Genomic DNA, 21142 nt, shown 5'->3' on the forward strand with positions numbered 1-21142 from the left:
GCAACAAGATAAGCCACTGCAATGAGAAGCCCACACACCGTAACGAAGAGCAGCCCCCGCTCACCACAACTAGAGAAAGCCCACGTGCAGCAACGAAGAGCCAACGCAGCCATAAATAAATAAATTTATTTTTAAAAAAAAGTGGTTAGGTAATTTTTAAAAAATAAAATAAAATTGAATTCATTGCATAGGGAAAACATTATACATGAATGGGAAGCATCTTAGAAGATTTCTACTGTCTTATATTTTCTTAGATGAATAGAAATCTTGGGTCATCTTATAAAGTGTTCATTTTCACAGGATAAAACAAAACTATATTCTGACTTTTAAAAAGTGAACTCTGTATTTTAGCTGGACCGGCTATTCCTTCAGTTGTGGCGTATCCGAAAAGGAGTCAGACCAGCACTGCAGACGGCGACCTCAGAGAAGATGGAGTTCCCTCCCGGAAACCAGGCGGCAGTGCTGCTGGAGGAAAGGGAGTTGCTCCAGCCAGTCCCATGCTTGGGAGTGCGAGTAATCCCAACAAGGCGGATATTCCTGAACGCAAGAAGAGCTCCACCGTCCCCGGTGTAAGTATTGTCGGACTGTAGGGCAGGCTAGGGTTGTAGGATTGAAATGATAAGACATTTTGCTCCTGTTTGTTCATCTGCCTACAAAGCCCTACCCACTGGGCCACCAGGCACAGTCTCAGCCTGTAAGGATCACTTGCTCTGTTGCACGTATTTCTTGTTGAGCCGTATCCCACTGGATGAGTGATCAGATCCTTTATGTCAAGGGCTGTTTTTAGTTACTCCATAAACATCTGCTAAACTTCAGACTGTATCAGGTGCTGAGATATGGAAAGACGTCATAATCTAACAGAGGAAATGAATAAAACCAAATGGGGACAGTGCAGACAGGTGATGGCAAACAGAAACCTGATGGAGTCTGTACAGGGCACTGTGAGCTCTGACTGCCAGAGATTTGGTGTTTGCCCTGCATCTCAAAGGGCTCTATCGATACAGAGTGTTGACTGAGTCCTTACCATGTGCCAGGGACCATGCTGAGTGCTTTTTCATGTATTAGCTAAATGTTAAAAGTGAAGAAATTGAAGAAAAGTTAGGTAATTGTCTAAAATTATACTGCTAAACTGAATCTGTCTGTCTCTTAATCCCTGCCCTGAACAAAATCTCCCTAGGAGTAGGTAGTATTTGTTAAATTGAATCTATTCAGTTTCAGAAACTTCTTGGTGAATTGAAATGTGTTCTCTCTGACCTAGCATAGTGATTATTATTCTTAGCACTCCAAAAGTAATTTTTTTAATGATTTGATGTTTGTATTTATTGTGAAATGATCTCTAAGTCTAATTAACATCCGTCACCATACACAGTTACAGAATTTTTTTCTTGTGATGAGAACTTCTTAGATTTACCCTCTTGGCAACTTCCAAATATGCACTACAATATTGTTCACTAGAGTCACCATGCTGCACATTGCATCCCCAGGACTTATTTATTTTATAATTGGAAGACTCAAAAAGTAATTTAAAAAAGAATTTGCAGAGAATGAACAATTTTAAGCATATTCTGTAACCACATTTTTCCCTAAAAGTTAGCGGTGATAAAGCCTTCCCTCTACCCTAAAGAAACCCCAAACTGAGGAGCCCACATGGAATCCGTGCTGCTCCCTTTGGCCGGTTCTTGGGGAGGGGCTTATAAAGGAACCTAGAAGGTTTTGTGTGTTCCATCCTTTGACATTGTGCTTTATCAGAGTAAACGCTGTGTGGAAAGGTTTTTTATTTGGCTTCCTAATGCAGTAAAATTGGATCGTCATTCCATAGCCCTGCAATTTAAATTCAGCCTCCAATTTTTGTTGACAGTTACCAGAAGAAGAAAAAGACTTTGTTCCCTGCCTTCATAACTTCCATTCCTTCACTCTATTCATCTGCACACCCCCCTTTTGAAAGTATATCCCAAGCATTATTAGCCACTCATACATGATTATTTATAAAGGAAAGTATGTTATTATAATTTTCTCCCATTTGTTTTCAGCTTCCCTATACATGATCTGCTCATGCTGTATTAAAGGTGGCTGCTTTTATCTTTGTTTTAAAATTGTTATCTGATAAAAGTTTTTACTTGTGACTTTTGTTCCTTGCTTTTTAATTTTGAAAGTATTAGCTTTTTACAAATTGATGTGAAATTCACATGACATATAATTAGCCATTTGAAGCATACTATTCAGTGGCATGTAGTACATTCACAGTGTTGTGCAGCCTCTACCTCTCTCTAGTTCTGAAACACTTCAGAGCACCCTGTGCTCATTAAGTAATCACTCTCTCCAATCCTCTCTTCCCCAGCCCCCGGCAACCAGTAATCTGCTTTCTCTCCCAATAGGTTTGCCTATTCTGGAGATTTCATATAAATGGACTTATACAAGCCTCTTGTGTCTGCCTTCTTTTACTCACCGTAATATTTTCATGGTTCTTCCAAGTTGTTGGGTGAACTCATTCCTTTTTATATGCCACAGTTTGTTTACCTTCTTACTCGTTGATGGACATTTAGATTGTTCCTATCTTTTGGTTATTATAAATAATGTTGCTGTAAGGATTTGTGTACAAGTTTGTGTACCGCACCTGCCGTATTTGAGTCTCTATTTCTCCACATCCTTGCCGATACTTGTTATTTTCTGTTTTTTTTAATTATAGCTATCCTGGTGGGTGTGAAGTGGTACCTCATTGTGGTTTTGATTTGCGTTTCCTAAATGACCAGTGATGTTCAGCATCTTTTCATGTGTTTATTGGCTATTTGTATGCCTTCTTTGGAAAAATGTCTATTCAAGTCCTTTGCCCTTTTTTTTTTTTTTTTTTTTTTTTTTTCTTTTTGCGGTATGCGGGCCTCTCACTGTTGTGGCCTCTCCCGTTGCGGAGCACAGGCTCCGGATGCGCAGGCCCAGCGGCCATGGCTCACGGGCCCAGCCGCTCCGCGGCATATGGGATCCTCCCAGACCGGGGCACGAACCCGTATCCCCTGCATCAGCAGGCGGACTCTCAACCACTGCGCCACCAGGGAGGCCCCCTTTGCCCATTTTTAAATTGGGTTGTTTGTCATCTTGTGGTTGAGTTGTAAGGGTTCATTATATATTCTGGATATTAAACCTTTACCAAATATAGGATTTGCAAATGTGTTCTCCTATTCTGTAGGTTCTCTTTTCACATCCTTGATAATGTTCTTTGATGAACAAAAGTTTCTTATTTTGATAAAGTCCAGTTTATTTTTTTCTTTTTGTTACTCATTTTGGTGTGTGTGTCTTATCTGAATCTCTCGTCAAATCCAAGGTCATGTAGATTTACCCGTCTTTTTCTAATAGTTTTACAGTTTTAACCCTAATATTTATTTTTCTATTTTTTTAATTTTTGTTTTATTTGTATATTTACCTTATATTTATAATCCTTGCTTTTTAATTTTTTACTTTGAAAGTATTACCTTTTAAAAATAGTGGATCTCTCTGTCTGCTTTGTTTTAAATAATCCATGAGTTATTACTCTGTAGATTATTATAGCCAGCTTTTCAAAGTCACTTTACCATAGCCATTTTTCATTATTGCAGAAACATTGGAGGGTAGGAAGGAGGGTGGAGGTTGCTGCCTTCATCCTCTTCTCTGATCTAGTGACCAGTACTGTTGATATTTTAGTGTAGGTTTATTTAAAGAGTATTCACGTTTATTTAAATTAGGTGGGGGTTTTTTCCTATTGTACTATACTTACTAAATAGTTTAAGACCAAAATGCCCTTTTTTTTAAATAGAGTAATACAACATCTGGTGGAATGACGCGGCGGAATACTTACGTTTGCAGTGAAAGAACCACAGCTGATAGACATTCAGTGATTCAGAATGGCAAAGAAAACAGGTATGAAATTTTACCTGTTTGCAAGAAAATTTGTTTTTCCCAAGAGAAATGGAAGAATGATATTTGCTTCTCAGTTTTTATAGTCAAAATTCAAATAATAGTGGTAAGTATTCGCTAATGGTAAGTTAAATTTGAACGCAGAGTTTTAGTGAGATCCTAGAATTCCAAATTCCTCTCATTGTCCAGAGCTTATCCTCCTGGCCAGCTGTGTGTGATGATTGGAAGGGTTGAGTTAAAGCAGGGAGCTTTCCCAGAGGAACTAGATGGTAAGCTATGGTTTAATTGTAGAATTATGAACAGGGAAATGGAGATTATTTTGTGCATATGAATAACTTGAACCAAGGCTGGAAGGGGGAAGGACGAGGACCTGAGACTGGGAGCCACACCTCAGGGAGATGTGGAGCACCTGGTGGGGTGGGTGAGCCTTCAGTCAGAGGTCAGCAGTGTGTCAGAGGGGCATGGTGGACGCGTGGTAACACAGTCTTCACCTGAAAAGGACACACTGGAGTATCCCAGAGAAATGGAGAGTGCAGTCTTCTGAATGATTTTAATCTGGTAGAGAGGCAGTCATACATTGGATAAGCATGATTTAAAATACTAACAAAGTAATGTGTCAGTAAGGAGTTAGATCATGCAAACAATTTTCTTGGGGTTTCAAAATCAGAAACAGAGAAGTGGGATTAAGTACATCCAGAAACCATGGAGGAGAGCTAAGTTTGGGCAGAGGGAAAAGTGGGTGGGGGGAGTTGGATTGGTAGAGTAGTTAAATATATTGTATATAGAACAAATTTCCCAATTGGGCATGATTTTCCTTCTTTCTTTTTGGAAAAGTAGTATAAAACTAGATTCAAAATGGTGAGCTAAGGTCAAAGTGAGCAGATAAAGTTCTGGAGTAGAAATCCATAAAATAAATTCACATCGTCTTCCATTGTCCCCTGGCCTCTCTGAACATTGCTTGATCATATCACATTCTCATGTGTAGCATCAAAATTGTTTTTCCTCTTTTTCTGACATTTACTTTTTGAAATTGCATTATAAGATTTCTGTTTCCTTTAGATCTCATCAGTCAAATGAAATGTTTGATCAGTAACTTATATAACAACCTAAGCAAAAATTCTTCTGTCCTTAAAACCAGACTATTTTATCATTCCCCTCTTCCACAGACCACTTATGTTTGAATTGACATGAAGGTAAAAGCTTACTATGTGAGATTACATTCATTTTTCAGTGAATTTTTAGAAATATTTACATCCTGGTATTCTGTCTTCTGATTCCTATGTATGTGCTTGTTTTAACATTGTCTTTTTCGTATGATTAAGAACTATTAATAATTTGAGTAGAGCAACTGGGCTAGATAGCTTTTAAATTAGTGATTGATATATTTATTTTTTAATAGTGGTCTATTTTTTGGTAAATTTTCTTTTCTTACAGTTACTTTGTTAAATCTATCAAATTTCTTCTAGTTCGAAGTGACTGAATAGGAGATATCAGAAGACTTAGAAGTTTCTTTCTTCTTCTTTTTTTTTTTTTTCTGGCCTCATGGGATCTTAGTTCCCTGACCAGGGATTGAACCTGGGTCCCCCACAGTGAAAGTGCTGAGTCCTAACCTCTGGACCGCCAGGGAATTCCCAAAAGTTTCTAATCTGTTATGGATTTTAGTCTATGGAACTAGAAAAATGTTGTTTCATGACCCTTCTTTTTACAGATTCTTCCGAATTGTTGAATTATTCTATCAGATTCCTTTTGAACTTTAGAATATACAGTTCTCTGAGGTGCAGAGTCAGACTTTTATCTACAAGGCTGTTAAGACCAAGGTCTAGGTCTGCTGCCTTGAGTTGTGCTTCTGTGTGTGCATCTACTCCTCTAATTCTCCTTCCCCACAGTTACTCAGTTCACTCTTTGGAAATAGTTTTAGGAATACTCTGATTGCTTTGGAGTCATTACCTGTCTGTGTTCTACCTGCAGACACCTTCCTCAGTGGGGCTACCTCCTCCTTATACCAACCTGGGCCTTAGGGCATCTGTCAGCATCAGCTCTTTAAATGCTTTGCTTCTGAAAGTGTTGTCTTTATCTTCAGACAGAGCCCCCAGCCACACAAGCTGGGGCCCATGATTTTAATAATATCTGGATTTTCTTTTTCTGTCTTACAAATGAATTGAAAAATTGTGGGAAAATATTGGAGGTTTGAGTGCCAAACTGGTGGTCATATTTTTTACTTCCAGTTAAGGAAGGCATTAAATGTGACAACTTTCTCACCCTTAAAATAGATGCTTGAGTCATAAATTATGCACTGAGCCTTCTCTGTGCGCAGATGACTTCTTTGGCAGATTGTTGCTTTTTCCTCTCCCATATATATCTTATTCCTTGACTACAATACTAGTGAGGTACAGGATGCCTGGATCTATGTTAACTTCTGAAAGAAGGACATTAATTCCCATTTTAGCCAGAATGTTCTGACATGGGATAGATGTCATATCAAACAAATTGAAAATACCTTTCCTTTAATAACAGTAAGTGGATTAGAATTTTAGAAAGATTATCAGGCATAGACATAAAACCAGAAGATTAACAGGAACTTCACACAATTTGAATTTTAAGAAATCATACTATTTCTGTAAGTTAAGGTTTAAAAAATGACTTTTTCCTTGTACCCAGAACTACTAAATACATAACGCAGTTACTGTTCTGTTTATGTAGGTTCCTGTGGGGTCTGTGAGCTATGGCCATCATTTGTGCCACTTTTCTGGGGGAGGAATTTTGTCCAACTTGATGCAGCCCATTGTGATGTTAGGGTTGTGTGTTGTAAATAGAATTTTTGTGAGTTTGCACAGACTTGGCATTCGGCGAACATTTATTGAGTTTACTGTTCCCTAGATTGAGGTGCTAGGCCTACTTTAGACGTCAAGAAAACCACATCTGTTTTGTTGCTTGCTTTGTGGAGCTCGTGATGTGACATGATTAAACTTCTAAAGAAAGAATTCATTTAATTGCCTTTAAGATTATGTAAAAATTTAATAATTTGTAATGAATATATCAATTTACACTTCCTTTTTAAGAAGGTCTTTGACTCTAAGGAGGGTCAGTTTTTTGTTGTAAAGTGTCTGTCCACACAATCGTGCCTCCACTGTCCAGCCAGGGAGCAATGGCCTCACGGGGAATAGACTGAGCATCTCCCTGCTCTGGATAAGGAAAGCCATTTCCTTATCCAGAGTCTTTGGGACCATTTATATCCTCCAGGGAAGATGCCAAATAACCCCTGCCTCCTCTTCTGCCCCTGCTTTTTTTTTTAATGCATCTATTGATCTTAGCTCCTAATTTGGGCAAGAGAACATCAGCAGCTGGGCAGGGGGATAAAGTGTTTGACGACTCTTGACCTGCTCGGAACAGGTAATAGAGCCCAAAAGACAGTTGTATTTATCTGTAACTTATTAAAGTAAAATTATATGTATCTATGTGTATGTATGTCTGTACGTGCATATTGGAAACAACAAAGCATTTCTTCAGATAGTTGAATCACTTAGGACTCTCTGTGTTGCAGGTGACAGAAACCCAGTCCAAACAAGTTTAAATTTAAAAAGGCATCTATGAATTCCTGTAACTAAAAAAGGTCCAGGGATAGACTCAGGGTTCATCTCATAGTTCTGCTGCTTCTGCAGGAGTTCCTTGGTGGACTCAGCAGTATCCACCTTGACATCTTCCCACACTCAGCTCTGCTCAAGCAGAAGCCCTGGGGCTGTCTTCTGGGGCCCTGTTGGTCTGGCTCTGGCCATGTGCCCATCTCTTAATCTGTCACTGGCCAGGGTAGCTGGGAAAGTCTGGGGTGGAGTCAGCGACATCGAGAGACCAAGAACCTATTTCTACCGAAACAGAGTTCAGGTGTTTTTGCCAAAAGGAAAAGACTGTGAAAAACACGAAAGTGAATCTGTGTTTAATCTTTATAAGCCACTCCCCCAAGTGAGAGGGCAGGATTGTCAAACAGAAACGCAGAGACAAGCAGATCTTCTTGAGCAGTTTATTACGAAGACCTGTCTCCTTCATATTGGGACTGTTAGAATTCCAGTGGCTCATTTCATTAATGTACCTTTTCAGTTAGGAGACCCCGGGGACACGATGAGATTGCAGGCCGTGCTTCCAGGGCGCATGAGCAGACAGGAGTCACTGCGGTACAGTGTGGTGTCAGTAGCGGGTGCCTGCACTGAATACATAGAGCGGAATGAGTCACTCCTGATGGGAGAGGGCACCGGTGGAGACTTCGCGGAGGGAATGACCTCTGGGTTGAATTTTGATGAAAATAGAAAGATGCCAGCTCTCCAGACATGGAGAATAGCTCCTGCAAAAGTTCTTTGACCTGATGCACGACCAAGCGACTGCACATCATCAGGTGGGCCCGAAAGTCTAGTTCCGGGAGGTAACAGTGGAAGGTCAAGCCTGGAGAGGTGGCAGGGGCCGAGCTGTGGGCACCTGAGGATGCTACTTGGATGCCAGCGTGAGGAGTTTGGACTTTATCCTGAAGACGCAGTGTGCTTTTGCATGGTTAAAAGCAGATGAGTGACAAGGTCAGGTTTGTGCTTTAGAAAGTTCACAGCTGTATGATGGACAGATTGGAAAGTGTGGAATTGGAGACCAGTAAAGACAGATGACTTAGGACTGGGCCTGTGGGAGAGGGGAAGCGCCGCACAAAGACCCTCAGAGTAGAGGTGGGGAGGCCCGGGCTCGCTGAAGTGCTGTGAGGCAGTTGACACCAACAAGATGTCCCAGTTGCTCTGGATGTGGGGCATGAGGGAAAGAACCTGATGTTTCTAGGTTTCAGGCTTTGAAAGGATTTCTGTAGAAAGTCACTGAAAGTATGGTCAGAATTCTAAATCCCTGATTATCTTTTTTTTTTTTTTTTTTTTTTTTTTTTTTTTGCTGTACGCGGGCCTCTCACTGCTGTGGCCTCTCCCGTTGCGTAGCACAGGCTCCGGATGCGCAGGCCCAGCGGCCATGGCTTACGGGCCCAGCCGCTCCGCGGCATGTGGGATCTTCCCAGACCGGGGCACGAACCCGTGTCCCCTGCATCGGCAGGCAGACTCTCAACCACTGTGCCACCAGGGAAGCCCCCTGATTATCTTTTAAAGGAAAGAAACTGCCCCTTTGAAATTCCAAGGACATGATGACTGAGCTGGAATTAAGGATGGGGAAACTCCCTTAGGTAGTTTTGTCCCATAGCTGTCTGTGCCAGGTGAAACTGCAGACATGTAGCCACTTCTGTTACTCTTTTTCTGTCTGTAAACAGTTAATTCACTCTTATTAGTTTTCCCACCTTGAAAAATGGGGCTCTGTTGACCCCTTAGGAATTCTGAGTATTGTTTATAAAGAAGTGAAAGTCCTCTGAGTAGGAAGGTTTTAACAGGATACTTTTTAAAAATAAATTTATTTATTTTATTTTTGGCTGCATTGGGTCTTCGTTGCTGAGCACAGGCTTTCTCTAGTTGCAGCGAGTGGGGGCTACTCTTTGTTGCAGTGCGCGGGCTTCTCACTGTGGTGCTTTCTCTTGTTGCAGAGCACGGGCTCTGGGCGCTTGGGCTTCAGTAGTTTGTGGCACGCGGGCTCAGTAGTTGTGGCTTGCAGGCTCTAGAGCACAGGCTCAGTAGTTGTGACGCACGGGCTTAGTTGCTCTGCAGCATGTGGGATCTTCCCGGACCAGGGCTCGAACCCGTGTCCTCTGCATTGGCAGGCGGATTCCTAACCACTAGCGCCACTAGGGAAGCCCAACATAGGATACTTTGATAAATACAAACAACATAGGATATTTAAACAACATAGGATACTTTGATAAATACAACTAGTTACTACTATACCTGTGATTTTACTAGTCCATTTAAAATATGACAGTGTGCTTTGGGAACAGGTCAAGAGCATAGTGTGCTCATATTATAGATTCACTTTGATTTGAATGGAGGCATCTCTTTTAGGGTAGGCTTAATTTTATACATAGCTCGGAAGAGATCGTCCCTCTCACATAAATATTCAAACGTGTATGATGTTATTTTCTTTAAAGCTGATAAACTTTTTAAATTGCTGTTTTAGAAAAAGCAGATACAGATTAGCAATTGCTCCAGAATCCCCAAAACAGGTTTAAGAGATTTTTGTTCCTTGACAAAGACGAGATGGTTTGGGGAGGAAGGTTATATGCTTTGAACAAGAGTTGCTCTTTTTGTCACTAGTCCATCATACTGTTGTTTCTGCCTCTGCCTGAACCCAAACCCCCTCCCAGCCTGATGGAAATGTTCGCTTACGCAGCTAGCCCTGCCTCTGTTTGTAAGACATCTTCCACCTGTCGGCTGCGACATCACAAGTCGATGTCCATGTCAGGCTCTGGGCGCCCCAAGATGATGTTACCTCCAATAGACAGTGAAGGAGATAACTTCAAGGCTATGTAAGAAAAATGCACATTCCTTGTGAAACTAATGTGTACCCACTGCTTCTTAATTTTGTGCTGTGGATTTTATAGTCCAAGATTTTGTTCCAGTTGTCTACAAAGTGTCCTTCCTGTGTGTGGTTTTAGTTCAGCACATCCTGTCTCATGGTGTCCCTGGTCATCTTTGTGTCTTCATGCCTTTGCACACTATAAAGGGTGTAAGAAGTTCCCCCTTCTTTCCAGGTTGCTTTCAGCATGTGGCATTTTACAGCACTTATGCCATTTTTGTGCTTCCAAAACTTTTTAGTTGCCTATTCTTCAGTTTCACCTGCATAGCCTTTATTTCTTTTGTATTGGCAAGGTTCTCTGCATGTAAGCAATTTGAGAGGGAAGCAAAGGAAAAAAAGCTTGAGTTAGCTGTTCTTTGTTCTAGAATTTCCCTGCATTAATCTTGTCCTTGAAAATATGTGTGTACTGTTCCCTTAAACTCCATGAGGTTTTGTTTGATTATGTACTATTCCTTTGGTACCCTTTGCCATTTAACTTACCTTTTGCTCCTAAGTCCTCTAAACTACCCCTTGGATCTGGATTTATATAACTGGTTTTCTCCCCTCTATATCAAAGGTATATTGTGATTGTAAATGTTTGTGTGCCATGCTTGCTACAAAGCCAGGGTTTTGTGAACAGAGACTAAGAATCTGTCATTCTCTGACCTCAAAGCACTATCCCTGACCAGAGAGCTCCAGTTGCTTCAACGCGCAGTATTAACAGCGCCACCACCCCAGATCGGACCCGCTTCCCAAGAGGCACTGCCAGTCGTAGCACTTTCCACGGCCAGCCCCGGGAGCGGCGCACTGCCACGTATAACGGCCCGCCTGCTTCACCCAGCCTGTCCCATGAAGCCACACCACTGTCGCAGACTCGAAGCCGAGGCTCCACTAATCTTTTTAGTAAATTAACTTCCAAACTCACAAGGAGGTAAGTGCCTAGGTGGTGCTGGTTGCTTGGAGCAAACACAAGGGCAAAAGGAGAAGTGTCATCTTCCTCGTTGTGTGAAGCCACTGCCCAGATGCTTTTCATTTTGTCTTTAGCTGACATTTTTCTGGTTTGCATATCTAACGCTATACTTTTAAAACCTTTCCGAAGAGAAATTACAGAGCTCAGAGTCTTTTCACAACACCAAAAGTTCTCTAGCACTTGGGAGGCTGTTGTTGTTTAATTACTTCTCCTTTTAATCTCACATCTCTCTACATGGCGTGTACACTTCAGTTTAGCAAAACCCCAGATCCAGCGTAGTCCGGGGGCTGGCACCCCATAAGTAGCCACTGAGGAAGACGTGTATGGTGTGATCATCCCTAGACACGGAGGAGAGAGACATTTCCTCTTCTCTTGTTGCGTTCCAGTGTCGTTGAGGAGCACCAAGTTTCTTTGAGCTTCACTCTTGAAATTGTTCTCTCTGTTGGCCTGAGTTATAATGAGAACAAGGTAACATTCTGTATTGAATAGTTTTGGAGATAAAATCCTTGCCTTATTCTCAGGAAGAAGCTAGTATCTGGTCCTGTATAAAATCTTTTGTATGTCCTGTAGACTGTCACTTGGGGCCTTGGGAAATCTCTAAAGGTCCCTTGAGGTACTTTTTATTTCCAGAATCTAGTTTAGAGGTTGCAAAGCCTAAAAACATTGGCTGCTATAAGAGGAAAAAGAAAAGATACCAGTCTGCATTATAAGCAAAGGCACCTTTAGCCAGGACCACACCCAGGAAACCTGAGAGCCCCTGCAGTTCCAGGACACCCAGAGGAAATTCTTTGAACTTAAGCCTCTCTGTGGATTAGTCTGTCCGAAGTGTCCTGCAGGTTTTGCCTGTTACAGACCCTCTGATTCATCACTTGTGTCTTCTTCACAGAACAACAGTGGGGTCTTCCCAGAGTCTGAAATGATACACGGCCTCCTCCTCCTCCTCTCTTCTCTGACTCCCTGTGGCCCATTAGCCTACTGATCTGTTCCGTGCCGTCTTCTTTATTTAACCTGTAAGCTAAATATCACTTTTCAGTCTCCCCCAGTAATTTTATTTTAAATCAGTCATCTAAAACTCAGACAAGTCACGTTAAACTGTCTTTCCCCAGATGATCTGTTCATTGTCAGGATGTCAAATACCAGCTTAGGGAGGACTCCTGATACCCACTGGCATTGACTAGAGGTCAGAGGAGTCCAGGGTTTCTGGTCCACCCTATTACTCTCTTAGACCCTTTGCTGAGATGTCCCATCGCGGGCTGGGCAGAAGAGCAGAATGGTCTGAAGGGCCTTGCCAGATTTGGGGCACCCATTTGTGGCCAGCAATAAAGACAATGAGTTCAACCCAAGAAGAGTCTGATGACCCCCAAAATAACGCACTGCTTCCTTTCAGGGTCATCCCAGGTGCTGTCCCCAGCCTCCCTTAGCTCCTTCCTTGGAGCCTAGGCTGCTTAATGTCAACTGATATTTTGCCCTCTGGTCCCCGAGCACAGAAGGGATGTGTGGCAGTCAGGTCTGTCTAAGCTCCAGTCACAGGACAGTCAGCTTTGTGTCCTTACACTTTGGTCAATAATGGGCTCTTTTTTTTTTTTGGTTTTTTTTGGTCATCTTAATACTATCATTGATAAAAATAACATCAGCCACAGTATACTGAATGCTTCCTATGTGCTAAGCTAAAGAGATGTCTGTAGATTTATAGATATAGGAATACTCATTTTATATACATAAAAAAGTATGTGTGTATGCACACACATGCATTCTCTCTCACACACTCATTTAATCTCCGTAATCTACCCTGTGGAATAGACATTGTCCTCCTAGTTTCATAGAAGAAACTGGAAGCAAGGTTCAGAGAGATTAAGGCACGTGTTCAAGATCCTACAGCAGAAGAGTGCTGAGTCAGACCCGTGGCTCCAGAAGAGCCTTGAACCCACTATGTAGTGTCCCTGGCAGAAAACGGTAAAGCACTTGTTACAGACGTGAGTCCTTTTCCCATATTTTCTAATTAAATTTATTTCATGTATTTGAATTGAAATTGAAGGCTGAGGCTTCTTGTTAAAAATATTCTAGAAGGCTGAGGCTTCTTGTTGAAAATATTCTAGAGGGGGTCATCTGATTTTGTAATTTCCACCCCAGAATTTTTACAGAAAGTCTTCTGTTTGTTAGTTTGCAGACTGAGACCTGTAGCCCCCCTTGGTGCTGTACTTCAGTTGTGGTCAGTTCATTCTTAAAAGCAGTCAGAGTCCTTGCTGCCACAGCATCAGCTTCTTACCCTCTCCTAACAATAATTGTGAGGGTTAAAGTTCTAGTGCAGGAAGGCCTCAGGTGTTGGCACGTAGATGCCGCAAGGAGACCTGCTGTGACGTGGTGGGACTGGCATCAGAAAACTCGCCCTCTGCTCCTGGCTGTGCCCTGGATGTTGTGAGAGCTTTAGAGAGCTGTGGGCTCAGGGCGCTCAGAGTCACCCATACTCTGCAGGCAGGACAGCCCGGGCACAAGCGCAGGTGCCTTTGTGCTCCTGGGAGCCATCCACGTGGCCCCAGGGCAGAGTGTGAGAGCCTTAATCCTGCAGCTTCCTCCTCTTTATACCTCAAGGGATTTAAGGGAGGAAGAGTTAAGAAAATCAGTCCTGTGGTACCTGAGCAGTCCCCTTGACTTTTCTCAGGTAGAAAATTCGGAAATGAAAATATGTTTTAAAGGCCTTTTAATCAGTTTTCACGTGCATGAACTTCCCTTACTGTGTGTAATCCTGCTGTATACTACTTTTGATCTGATTATGGAGTGGTTGGCAGTTACCTCCAGTAGTTAGATACTTTTAAAATTGGTAGGTATCTGAAGCAATGCAAAAGTCATCCCAAATGAGGAACAAAAACAACGAAGGAAGTTATTAATTCAGTCAGTCCTCAGATACATTTGCGTGCCTCCTGTGCTGTCTCAGAACTGAGATTGAGAAAGAGCTTGACAGGCCCAGCTCACACTCACCCAGGAATGCTGATTGCGTGATCATACAAGCCTGAGCCATAGTTTGAAATTTCCTTTGTCAAATTCTGTTCAGCACAACCCAAGCATCTCCTTAAATTTTTTTTTAATGAGCAGAGTCACTTCTTATAAATACAGCTCATTCCATTTATTACATAAAACGTAAAAATGAACCCCCCACTGTTGTCTTGTCATTTAATTTTCATTCATTTTGATATCTAAAGCTCTAAAAAGTCTACTTCATTTTAAACTCCCAGTAACTTATTACAGTTCTGTATGTCAGTTATATCATAACTGGAAGGGAAAAAAAACCTAACCTCCAATGATGTTTTTTCTTAAAAAGTGATTTATACGAAACCACTGTAACAGACATTCTGTTAATGTCTAAATCATCTTCCTGAAGTAAGTAATGATTCTCTTCATGGGTAAATATTTTTACAATGAAATTTTTAATGTTTCTGTATAAGGTGATATTTTTGTTCATAAGATATTCTGAAGAAAGTTGAGGAATGTTACTTTATTTCTAGTACATTGCAAATGGCTTTAACACAAAATGTTGAATTTTATTATCTTAAGGTGTACCCATCTGAAGAACCTTAAAACATTTAATTATAGTTAATGTCAATATTTACTGCTAAATTTTTTCTTACAAGTACAGACTTTTTATATTTCTGTTTAAAAGATCACATACTCAATTATTTGTGATAATTTTACTTTTTCATCAAATGTCGCTGTTTCATTGTTCATTGGACAGGAGAGGAGCCCTGTTTTACTTGCTGTTTTTTGTTCTATCTGTAATTGACTATTTAACTTGTGCAACTCGTTTTTGTTAATTTTTTTTTTTTGGCTTAATTTCTTTTAGAAACATGTCATTCAGGTTTATCAAAAGGTAGGATTTATATATACACATTTTTTTTTCAATCCTCACCCTGAAATGGCTCCTGCAATTAACATCAGGTTTGGCTTTCTAGCCCTGTTTTTTTTCCTTAAACACTAAACTTTCTGCTGAGAACTAAATACTTCTTTGAAAGGAAGCTGGAAAGAAAGAGATTAACTCTGTCAGGCATTTTTAAAGGGACTGTGGCACCCATGTAACAAGAGGCCTACGCATGCTCTGTGCATTTTCTTCCTTTGGTAGAATTATTTAGCATCCAAATAATTCTGTCTTCATACTAATAACACTTAGCATGCTTCTGTTTGAAGAATGAGATGTTCAGTAACAATGTGCAATTCACGATTAGCCTCACGCATGCAGACGGTAAGTGGTGACTGTGTTAGCTGTCATCTTTTATTTCATGAAGGATTGCATCAGCAAAAGGCTTTAAAATGACAGATAAATCAGCTAATATCCTGATACTGGAAATAAATGTGAAATTCACACCTACAACCTCATTTGTTGGGGTTTTTCAGAAATTAAGATGTGGGCAACTGTATAGCAGAAACGTTTTAATATTTTCCAAGAGTTGAAGAGTGAATAGTATTGTTTCTAAAAGGCACTTTCCACCAACCTCTGAAGAAAGTATGTCTCAGTTTTACTTAAAGCACTATCGTAAATGTTACTCTTACTAGGTAGATAGTTTTTTGATGATGACACTCAAGAGACCAGAGCGTTGCTCACTGTCTCGGGATGCACACACCCTTGAGGGAAAAGCTGCCACTGCAGCCACGTCGGGCCTGCTCCTCTCAGCTCACCAGCGGGCCAGCTTATGGGTTTTTATGTGGAGGCCACCAGTGGGTCACGGAGAGGCTTTGTTCACATGAGCTCTTTATCAGAAACCGTGGGAAGAGTGCTTTCTTCCTGTGGGAAACTCCACTCCATGATTATTTAATTGGAAACCCACTATACTTTGGGTAGTGATCAAAAAGAACACCTCCAGTTGAAGGCCGTGAGTGTGCGCAGATTCCAGAGCTGGGCAGGAATACCTGTTGTGTATGTGAAGCAGGTGTGCAGCCAGCCTCCTGCACGGCCTTCATGAACACATGGGGATGGCCTCTGGCAGAGTCACACCTACAAGAGTACGAGTTTTAATAAGCTCAGCTGGTGACCCAACAGTGCCTTGGATTTGTTCATTTTATACTGTGTTTGTATTTGGGTTGGTCGTGTACTGGTGTGTAAGATATCTTTTCTCTTTCCCACTTCTCTGTGCTTCTGCATTCTATTCATTGAGGCTTCCAACTGAATATGAGAGGAACGGGAGATATGAGGGCTCAAGGTGAGGGAAACTATTTTTACTTAAAATATTTTATAGGTATTTACCTCATTTCTGTGGCAGAGGCAACACCCTTTTCTGAACGTTCTGCATCTGTCCCTGCTCCACGTGGAATTGCTTAGTGCCACCAGCAGTATGTGGTCAGGAAGCATTGCTGCTGCCGTTGGCACCTGGCAGCCACAAGAGGGCGCTGGAGTGCTGCCGCCACCTGCTGGTGGAAGCCTCTGGTCCCAGCCCCACCTGGGTTCTCACTGGTGTTTGGGTGTTAAAATATGCATTCCTAGGCATAGGAACGTGGAATTGCCATTTGAAAACTGTGACCAGGTAGCCTGGACCTCAGCAGCAGATCAGCCAGTGGCCTAAAGCCATTTCAAATATAGATGCTGTTTTGGGACTACAGTTATATAAATTTGAACATTAAGTGTAATTTTTTCTCTTTTTCTTTTTAATATTTGTAAACTCAAAGCTGAGCAGAAGTGACTTCACTTTCTAAAGTTTGATATTAAGTTGACTGTGTTCCTTCCTTTACCACCTCATTGTTCCCCTTCCCTTTCCTAAGGCAATAGTGCACAACTTAGGTTATTTCTGTTTCAAAAATTTGAACGAAAACTTCATGCCATGGATTAGTTTTCTTTTGCGAGACACCTGTATATCCCCTTGTTCAAATGTAAATGTTCCCTTATGCTTTTGAAATAAATTTCCTTTTGTAATTAAAAAAAAAAAAAAACCGCATTCCTCCTGCCTGAGCTCTCCTGACCCGAGGTGAGGTCTGGGAGTCTGGAGCATTGTCGACCTGGTGAGAACTCCTGGCATAGTTCTAGTCTCAAGGAAGGAAAGCAGAATATTTAGGAGAATTTTTTTTTTGGCCGCGCCATATGGCTTATGGGATCTTAGTTCCCAGACCAGGGATGGTACCCTGGCCCTGGCAGTGAAAGCACCGAGTCCTAACCACTGGACCTCTAGGAAATTCCCTAGGAGAATTTTCATATCTCAAATTAGATGTCCTTTTTTTTTTTTTTTTAAGAATGATTATGTAGGGAGTTAAGTGGTTAGGACTCTGTGCTTTCACTAGGTCCCAGGTTCAACCCCTGATCAGGGAACTAAGATCCCACAGGCCGTGCAGTGCGGCCAAAAAAAAGAATGATTATGTAGTTGAGTGTTTTGCTTTTAAATTTTCTGTACCTGTCATTGCATGGGTCTGGCGGCGGGGGGAGTCACCAGCTGGGCTCAGGACTCTAGATTTCTTCCACTTGTGCCCTTTCTTACGACAGTCGCCACCATGCTGTTTCAGGTCCTTGTTAGCCCATTTCCTCTCTTCCTGGTCTTTCTAAAACACAGCTCTGATCATGACTACCCTGAATGAAAACCTGCAGCTGCCCCATCGCTTGGCCAACCGTGTCCATATGAGGCCCTGTGTGGCCTCAGCAGCCCCAGTTTCCCCCACACACAAATCCCTCAGTTGAGGCAGAAGTTCGGGGTGAGAGTCAGGCAGCATCCCCCCGCCTGCCCTTGAGCAAGTCTAGCTGCCCTGAGCTTGTCTCCCCAGCCATGGTTGGGAGGGACTAACAGAACCCACCTCCTGGTGTGCTGAGGATCAAGGGCTCAGTACATGCCAGCAGCTGTCTTGCGGGGTGAGACTGCGCCCTCAGCTCCAGCCCGTGGGTACCTTTGATTTTGCCCTCAACTCATTCTGTGCTTTCCATACCTCCTTGCCTTCCACCTAAGAGATTTCCTCTGCTCTAGACACAGACTTTCTCCCACCTCTGTCATGTTGAAACCCCGTGGTCCCTTGTAGGTCTTCTCAGATGCCATTGCCCCCCCCGCCCCCCACCCCCGGCCTTGCCCTCCGCTCCGCCCCTCCCTTCAGGCGGCCCCACCTCTCTGGGACTTGTGGTTTAGTCTTTCCTCCCCTGACCCCAGCTTAGAGAGCTTTTGCTTGTTTTGGTAACCTATTTAGTATTTAACAGCACTTTATACTTAGGAAGCTTTCAAACAGTTTTGGTAGGTGTGAACCAAACTGAATATTCTGTTAGCAGGTGGCTGACAGGGAGAGTTCTATACACAGTAAAACCTACGGCCTGCTCTCAGCTCTGATGAATTTGCCATAGGACTGAGTGTATTGAACATACATACACTGTGAGTTTTTAATGCACAAGCCTGTTAGGTATTCACCCTCCTAATTGAGAATGTCAGTAACGGTTTGTGGCAGTAATGATTAAATACCGCAGAGCAGTGAGATGGTAGATGCCTGTTGGAGTTCCTGAGAGAGCCGTGCCTGGGACCACAGCCTGCACCTTGCGAATCTGTACAGTTTGCATTCAAACTGGTCATTTCAGTGCTTGGCAGCAAGTAAGCCTCAACATTTCATTTTCCTATTTCAGTAGTAAGGTAGTGTCATCTAAGAATTCTTTTTAACTGTGAAATTGGAAGTTTAAATTAACAGAAGGAAAAGTGCTAAGGTGGTGGTAGGGGACTGAGAGAATGGCCCACCCCGTTACCTAGCTGTGCTTAGCATCTGGGGCTGTTTGCCGGGAAAGCGATTTTCAACTGTGTTGAGTCACTGGTTATCCTGAGTAACAGTTACAGTGGAGGTTATGATGAATTGAATCTTTTAAAATTGTGGTAGGAGGGCTTCCCTGGTGGCGCAGTGGTTGAGAGTCTGCCTGCCGATGCAGGGGACCACGGGTTCGTGCCCCGGTCCGGGAAGATGCCACATGCCGCGGAGCGGCTGGGCCCGTGAGCCATGGCCGCTGAGCCTGCGTGTCCGGAGCCTGTGCTCCGCAACGGGAGAGGCCACAACAGTGAGAGGCCCGCGTACCGCAAAAAAATTGTGGTAGGAGAAACAGCCAGACCGAGCAGACCTGGTGGCTGGGCTGCTGCCGCCACCTCCCTGAGCTGGCCTGTGAAGGGCCCTGCCGGCACCTTGCCGCTGGCAGCCAGCCTGGATGGCACGGGCTGGGCTCCGGAGACGTGCTCAGCTAGCCTCCACTTCGCCTCCTCCCAAGGGTTCTGTTTAACACATTACTTCCTTAGTTTTCACCGGATGGCTGGTGGAGACTTTTCGGCCAGGTAGATTTTTTACATCTGTGGCTTATGATTGGGACTGGAAGGGGGTTGTGGAGAAATAGGTGAGTACTTCTTAGCAAAGGAACAGACTACCAACCGTGAGCCCATGCGGGAAAAACGCGGAAGTCATTTATTATGCTGTATTGAAGACGTTGGTCGTGAGCTGGGTAGAGGAGAAGAGGTGGGTTTTCCTGTGCAATTAAGAATAAACCTGCCACTGTGCCTTTCAGTCGCAACGTATCTGCTGAGCAAAAGGAGGAAAATAAAGAAGCAAAACCTCGTTCCCTGCGCTTTACCTGGAGCATGAAAACCACTAGTTCCATGGATCCCAATGACATGATGCGGGAAATCCGCAAAGTGCTGGACGCCAATAACTGTGACTACGAGCAGAGAGAGCGCTTCTTACTCTTCTGTGTCCACGGCGACGGGCACGCGGAGAGCCTTGTGCAGTGGGAGATGGAAGTGTGCAAGCTGCCAAGACTGTCTCTGAACGGGGTCCGGTTTAAGCGGATATCAGGGACGTCCATAGCTTTCAAAAATATCGCTTCCAAAATTGCCAATGAGCTAAAGCTGTAACCCAGTAATTATGGTGTAAATTAAGTAGCGATTTAAAGTGTTTTCCTGAACACTGATGGAAATGTATAGAATAATATTTAGGCAATAACGTCTGCATCTTCTAAATCATATTAAAATATAAGGACGAGAGCACGCCTGGGAGCGAAAGCTGGCCTTTTTTCTACGAATGCACTACATTAAAGACGTGTGACACGTGTGCCCTCTGTCTTATTTCCATTGCCCTGAAAGTCAGCGTGTGACATCCATCTCCACGTGCCTCCTGTCTGTGCGGGTGTGAGAGTGGACGGTGTGTGTGTGAAGTAGTGCTACGGAAGCATCTCCTTACACTGGCAACCAGAGTTGTTACGAGTACCTCTGTGGGAGATTATTTGGTGCTAAAACATTAAAATTGCCAAGGAGGAAAATACTGAATTACTACTAAGAATTAACTTTAAGACTAGTTGGTAATTAATGCAGGTTTACAGTTCATGCCTGTGGTTTTGTGTTTGTTGTTTCGTGTTTTTTTTTTTTAGTGCAAAAGGTTTAAATTTATAGTTGTGAACATTGCTTGTGTGTGTTTTTCTAAGTAGATTCACAAGATAATTAAAAATTCACTTTTTCTCAGTAAAATCTTGCATTGTCTCCTAATACTGTATTTAAGACTCAGATTAAGGCAGTGACTTAAAAGTATGTGTTTTTGCCTCCACCACCAAGTTGAACAAAAGCAAATGGAAAGTGTGCGAAGGCCGGGCCACTTTTTCCTTAGCGTGGATCCCAACATTTTGTGATTTGTAGCATCTTTTTTCCCCAAAGGCAATAAAGGGAGAAGATGGCCCTCCTGGTGACCTGAGCAGGATGGGAGTCGGGAGTGGCTGTCAGCCTCAGCCTCGGGAGCCCCGGTGCGCCCCCGTGTGGAGAAACGCCAGGCCTTGGCAGTTCTGGGTTTGTTCTCCATGAAGTATGTAATTTTCCTCTCTTGTTCTTTGTGATTCAGTACCTGATTTAGACTCACAGCCGTTTCCCAACATGTACA

The 21142-nt window shown here is 42.7% G+C and overlaps 1 protein-coding gene across 6 annotated transcripts in view; it reads left to right on the top strand.

The window, feature by feature from the left end:
• The window catches only part of MARK3 (microtubule affinity regulating kinase 3), a 107545-nt gene extending 86806 nt beyond the window's left edge, over positions 1-20739 (top strand). For 3 of the 6 annotated variants that reach the window (XM_082619784.1, XM_082619786.1, XM_082619789.1), the window contains 6 exons: positions 352-569; positions 3785-3888; positions 11009-11266; positions 15141-15167; positions 16447-16491; positions 19785-20739. In XM_082619784.1, coding sequence (XP_082475910.1) covers positions 352-569; positions 3785-3888; positions 11009-11266; positions 15141-15167; positions 16447-16491; positions 19785-20130 — 998 coding nt within the window. In that variant the 3' untranslated portion in view covers positions 20131-20739. The remainder of the gene's footprint in view (positions 1-351; positions 570-3784; positions 3889-11008; positions 11267-15140; positions 15168-16446; positions 16492-19784) is intronic. The other 3 variants (XM_082619787.1, XM_082619788.1, XM_082619785.1) reach the window with 2 other exon arrangements.
• The last annotated feature ends 403 nt before the right edge of the window (positions 20740-21142 follow it).

This window comes from Mesoplodon mirus, assembly GCF_964341445.2.
Source record: "Mesoplodon mirus genome assembly, chromosome: 4".
Lineage (NCBI taxonomy): Eukaryota > Metazoa > Chordata > Mammalia > Artiodactyla > Ziphiidae > Mesoplodon > Mesoplodon mirus.